Source organism: Lycium barbarum, chromosome 9 (genome assembly GCF_019175385.1).
Source record: "Lycium barbarum isolate Lr01 chromosome 9, ASM1917538v2, whole genome shotgun sequence".
Taxonomy (NCBI): Eukaryota; Viridiplantae; Streptophyta; class Magnoliopsida; order Solanales; family Solanaceae; genus Lycium; species Lycium barbarum.
This window is the reverse complement of record NC_083345.1, coordinates 12,531,871-12,537,965: the sequence shown is the minus strand read 5'-3', so window position 1 is coordinate 12,537,965 and position 6,095 is coordinate 12,531,871. Positions and strand designations below refer to the sequence as shown.

Genomic DNA, 6,095 nt, shown 5'->3' with positions numbered 1-6,095 from the left:
ATAAAAGCCCAACGTGCGTTGTTGGATCCAGGTTGAGAAGACCAATATTCCTCAGGTTGGTATATTTTTTCATTAAGCTATTTTGTAATAGAACCTCCCTTTTCTTATTTTTCATTTTTGTTCCTTGTTTTTCCTAAAGATTGACAGACATTCAATTATATTTCCTCAGGTTGAATATCAGTTCTTATCTTTACACTTGACGAAAATATAGATTCATTACAGATTTTATCATCAACCGTTGACAGATACCCAAACGCCGAAAGATAAGTAAGAAATAACTTATTTTCTTTGGAAAACATGTTAAGACTTTTTTTCTCTCCAGAGAAATAGTTTCTTTTGTACCAAATATACTAGTCTGTACAAATGAAATCTTAATCACTATAATTGACAATATTCCTATTTACTTATAAGTCATAATTAGAGTTCCAAATTTCTGAAGTATAAAACACAAAATGTTTTAACATAACCTAGAATGGAATCCTTAACAATCGAAACTCTACAATCTAATCTTCAGTTGTTACAACCTAGTTTGACAATATGAGTCTTTCATTCTTTCAATTGATCTCTTCCAATTTCACAACCTTGCTCGTGTTTACGTGGTTTAGGCATGATCACAGCATGAATATTTATTTTAAGAGAGGAGAGCTTTGCTCGTGTTTGATTTGCCGATATAGGAGAAGCAAGTACTGTGAATAGCTGCATTACATCAGTTTATATTGCTAAAATGGAACAGGTAGGTCTTCTCCCTTCTAATATTACACATTTTCAAATTTTCTAGTTCTGAATCAAGCTGAAAACAAGTTTTGTGGCATTTGAATTTTATAATGTGATGTGAATACACACAAGCAAAGTTAATTTTTTCCAGAAGCATGATTTGAAATATTTGGATTTCCGCAACGACCTGAAATTAATATACTGTAATAATTGGGTCCAGAGTCTAATATCTAAAGATATTTAGTCTATTTCTTAATACAAATTATCTGAGAAAAAGCTATTGAGTTCACGTGAACCCTAATTTATTAGTAGTTAGCTCCGCCCCCGGAAGACATAACATAATGAAGAGGAGAGATGCAATTACACCACTTCATTTAACCATAGTATTTTTTTTTTTTTTTTGGGTAAACCGTGAAAGGATACCATAGACAAACAACATTTACACCTAAAAGCACTCTAAAGATGCTAGCATAGTATTACATTATTACATCATATTATTAGACTTCTGGTTCCTTGAGTTCCTCCTAGTACTTCAGAAATGGAATTTTTTTCCTTCCTCCTAGTACCAGTATTATTCAATCTTCCAAAAGAATTTACTCTTAAAATTCAGTTGCTTAATTCTTGCTGCATCAGATTGCGAGCGTAGACCAAAGAACCGTTAGGTTGTCAAGAACACGTCTGAGGAGTAGGCGAGCACTCCATGCCCATTGATGGACTATGAGGGAGGAAAGCGAATGGAAACCGAACCATTTGACTGACCCCTTCGTAGTTCATTTGTTAAGGTTAGAAAGGGCCCGAATCGAAGGGCTCTTCTTTCTTTGATTTGATAAGAAGGTGAGAGCCTTAACCCTCTGGTCTGTGGGTAAACCCTTCAAAGATAGAAAGCCAGTGTCCTCTTTGAAGAGTTCTTCAGTGAAAGGATCGCTAGCATCCAGGTATGGGTGGAACCAATTAGAATTGCAAACCGCACAAGCAAAGCTGGGAAATAGTAAATGTCAGTCTAAAGCTTCACAGCTTTGAGTATATTATCAGCTAAGGTATGTTGCGTCTACCATCATGAATAAACTAGTACTCCTAAGATTTTAATTGATTGAAAATAATTAAAGCCCGATACTATATTTAACAATGTGCAACCAGAATGTGAAGGAAGGTGTAGGCTTATTGGAACTTTCTGAGTCATCTTGTAATCGTAGTTGAGTATTCCATATAAATCCTTATTTTAAAACACAGCACAGAAAAATACAAGTAATGATGAAATAACGGAATGCAACATCAATCAATTAATTAAATCGGCTACTCCTTATACTAATACTATTAGAACTAACTAGTTTATGAAAAAACATATAGTAAACACCTAAATCTACTCATTTAAACAAGGCTCTGAAGTAATTCAAACTGAGATAACTGAAAATCGGTCTCTCTGGGACAGCTATGCACTTGACAACCCAACCAATTGGCCAAGATGCAGCTGCAAATCCAATGCAGATACCCCATTGACCCCAATTCAACCTCTCTGTATTTGCAAACTTCTTTAGAAACTCCACCATCACCACTTGGAGAACCAAAGTTATTCCAATGATTGCGACAAACAACTTGTTCCTGTGTATTCCCTCAAAGACATTCTTCTTCTCCAGGCTTCGCGCATTGAATTCATTGAACACTTGGCAAAGGACAAACGTGTTGAAGATCAATGTATCGTTTACCTTCTCCTTGACACCAAAGATTGATTCGCCTTTGAATTGTAAGGTCAATAAAACAACAATCTGATATAAGGCCTGAGCCATTAGATTCCTCCACATAACGTTGGTGATAAGTGGCTCAGTCCTACCAACTGGTTTCTTCTTCATTAGTTCCTCGGTTGGCTTCTCTGTCGCAAGTGCTAGTGCCCCTAATGTGTCCATGATCAAATTTACCCATAGCAACTGTACTGCTGTGAGTGGTACCTCTCCAGCTGAAACAGCTGCTACAAAATTGATCACGAGCGCAGCCACATTTACTGTTAGCTGAAATTGGATGAATTTCTGGATGTTGTTATAGACACATCTTCCCCATTTCAGAACTGTGGCAACTGAAGAAAAATTGTCATCCAAGATGACAATATCAGAACTCTCTTTAGCTACTTCAGTGCCCTGAATCCCCATAGAAAGTCCTATATCTGCTTCCTTTAAAGCTGGCGCATCATTCGTGCCATCACCTGTGACAGCGATCACGTGGCCTTTCTTTCTCAAGCACTGCACCATTAGAAGTTTGTCAAAAGGGGAAGATCTTGCCATCACGCGAATCTTCTCCACTCTCTCCATCCGTACTTCATCTGTTAGGTTGCGAAACTCTTCACCTTCTATGACTGCTCCATCATCTACTTCCTGATTAGGATGAAGAATCCCACATTCTGTGGCTATGGCTTTTGCAGTAAACACATTGTCACCAGTGATCATCTTGATATTCACACCAGCATTTTGGCAATTTTCCACAGCTTTCTTTACGCCAGGACGACATGGATCTTTTAGGCCGACAAATCCCAAAAGAATGAGAGAGTTGTTTGGAACTTTTCCATGCATATGTTCTTGATCCTCCTGCTCAGCCTCTGGTACTTGCTTGTGTGCGAACGCGATACATCGAAGGCCGCTGGCAGCCATTCCTTCAATTATCCGATCACATTCTTTCTTATCAGATTCCTCTAGAGGTTTTATGTTCCCTTCTAGATCATTGTAATGAGAGCACATTCTTAAAATCATTTCAGCAGCACCTTTCCAATGTGCATGAATTGTGCCATCAGTAATGTTCTTGATCAGGACGCCACTCTTCTTTTTCTCCGAATTGAAAGCTTCCACGTGAAGAATGTTGAAATTTCTTTTGACTTGATCCATATCCATGTTCAGTTCCATAACAGCCCATGAAAGAATAGCTTTTTCAGTTGGGCTGCCTGAGAACTCAAAGCTGGAACATGGTTCGAAGGACTTGAAAACACTACCTGTAGTGTTTAATCCAACCCCTAAATGGAATAGTTCAAGCACTTTTGCTGAAATTGTTGTATGACTTTCCGCCTTTACGTGATCTTTGCCTAAGAAAAACTTTGTCACGGTCATCTTATTTAATGTTAGAGTACCTGTTTTGTCAGTACAAATGGTGGTGGCAGATCCCATAGTCTCACAAGCGGAGAGCTTCCTCACCATTGCCTGATCAGCCATCATTCGCTTCATTGAATAAGCCAGAGTAAGTGTAACAGCTAAAGGCAATCCTTCAGGAATCGCGACAACAACAATGGTAACAGCAGCAGCAACAATTCCCACCACAACATTGATCACATCATCCGATGATGTCTTGCTCCCATTGAATTCTTTGTTTCCATTCTCATCTTTTGTGGTCCCGGTAAAGTATCGTATCAATAGGACAACAAGAACTAAGAAAGCAACAAGCAATCCAACTTTACCAATCGATGAAGTAAGCTTGTTGAGTCGTTCTTGGAGAGGTGTTTTCTCGTTGGAATCACTGCTAATTTCACTCATCATTTCACCCCAGGTCGTGTTCATGCCAACCGATGTCACAAGCATCATGCCATAGCCATCGGCAACCTTAGTGCCAGAAATCAAGAATGGATTGTGGCTTAGGTTAATCTCAACATGATCACTTTCACCTGTCATGCTAGATTCATCCACTTGCAAAGAGTGAGCTTCTACCAAAATCCCATCAGCAGGGATTTGATCTCCAATCTTCAAGCAAATGACATCTCCAACAACGATTTCGAATATGGATATTTGTTGGCGCCTCCCCTTTCTAACAGCTTCAACTGGAATATTTTTGCTCACTTTGGAAAGCTTGTCAAACTGTCTGTTTTGTCTAAAATTACTGATAGACGAAACAGCGATGACAAGAAACACAGCGACAAAAATACTGCCTCCATCATACCATCCCTCTTTCAGTCCATGCTCCTTAATTCCAAATCCAAGAGACAGAGCAGCACAGAACAAAAGGATAATAATGGTGGGATCTTTGAATGATTCCCGAACAAAGATGAAGAAACTTTTAGTGGGGGGCTTAGGATACGTGTTGCTTCCAAAAGCTTCATGTCTACATGCAACATCTTCTGGATCTCCGTTTATGCCATTAGTTGTGTCACTTTTGAGAGAAGCAGCAACACCTTGTACACCTCCAAGGTTAGAAAGTTTGTCAACACTTTTATCTTTGACAAGCTTAGCTAGACTTGACTGATCAATGCCTGAGAATAAAGTGTGCTGTTGACCTACATCAATGGCGATTGTATCTGTCGGTACGCGGACCTTTCTTGGATTGTAGGCAGCTCCATGACTATAAGATGACACAAAGACAGGCGATACCTTAGTGCTGGCCTTATTTTTGAAAGCTCTGGAACAGTAGATGGTAGCAAAAGCTAAGTGCCATCTTTTCTTGTTGGAGAATTCAACTTCTGCTGGGAAATCAATTGCAATGTTCATGCAAAGGTAATGCAAGTTTTCTTGAAACATGTTGAACTGCTTTGTAGTTTGGATGAAAATATGTATAATAGGAGTAATAACAGTATGATGAACAATAAAAGCACAAAAAATCGAACAACTAATGAAGAGGATTGACTGTGTTTTGAATTTGTTTTGGTGTGAAGTACTAATTCCCTATTATATAGTAGTTCTGTATTCTTATGTACCGCGTAATTTAGTCGATGAAGTTTTGTCTACTCACTTCATGGATGTTTCCTCTTAACCGCCTTTGCGTCTTTGTAAATGCATATCTGTGGGTTCCTCTATTTTTTTTTTAATTTTTTTTTTGGCGGGCCATAATCCTATCAAGGTATGCAAATTGAGTTTAGTTAAGTTGGTCATCCAAAAGATAACCACCACTAACAACTGCTATTATAAACTAGAAAACTGTAAGGCAAATAACCCTGTTAGGATAAATTATTATACATTGTTAAAATAAGAACCTTTTGCAATGTGAGTGTAAATTACATCTAATTTCCAGTAATAAATACGCAATAAAGAATTTTTTCAAATTGAGTAGCAATTTAATGACAGATCTTGTTGTCGACATCCTGGTGGTATGCGATTCAATTTTATCGCATTATTCTCTTCCCTTTTTCCTTTACACCTGGTCCCTGTTCCAGAATTTTCTACTACTAGCCTTTGTATACACGCTTTCTACGTATATATTAAGTATTAATGATGCATATAATATAAATTTACATGGTACGCGCACTTTAATTTGCGCTCGATGATGGCGAAGCCATAGGGTCAAATTCGTGAGGCTTGTAACGTTGGGCTAAAGCGGACAATATGTGTCATCATGACTCATGACTCATGAGCTTGGGTTGTGACTATCTCAACTTTTATTGCACGCCAGAAATGGTTCTCGACTATCTCCAACTTTTTATC

At 38.2% G+C, this 6,095-nt stretch overlaps 1 protein-coding gene across 1 annotated transcript; it reads right to left on the bottom strand.

Annotated features, from left to right (window-relative positions):
• Window positions 1-1,893: 1,893 nt before the first annotated feature.
• Window positions 1,894-5,542, bottom strand: LOC132610624 (putative calcium-transporting ATPase 13, plasma membrane-type). The gene has a single exon (XM_060324941.1). The coding sequence runs from the start codon at window positions 5,193-5,195 to the stop codon at window positions 2,079-2,081; it is 3,117 nt and encodes a 1,038-aa protein (XP_060180924.1). The 5' UTR covers window positions 5,196-5,542; the 3' UTR covers window positions 1,894-2,078.
• Between the last annotated feature and the right edge of the window lie 553 nt (window positions 5,543-6,095).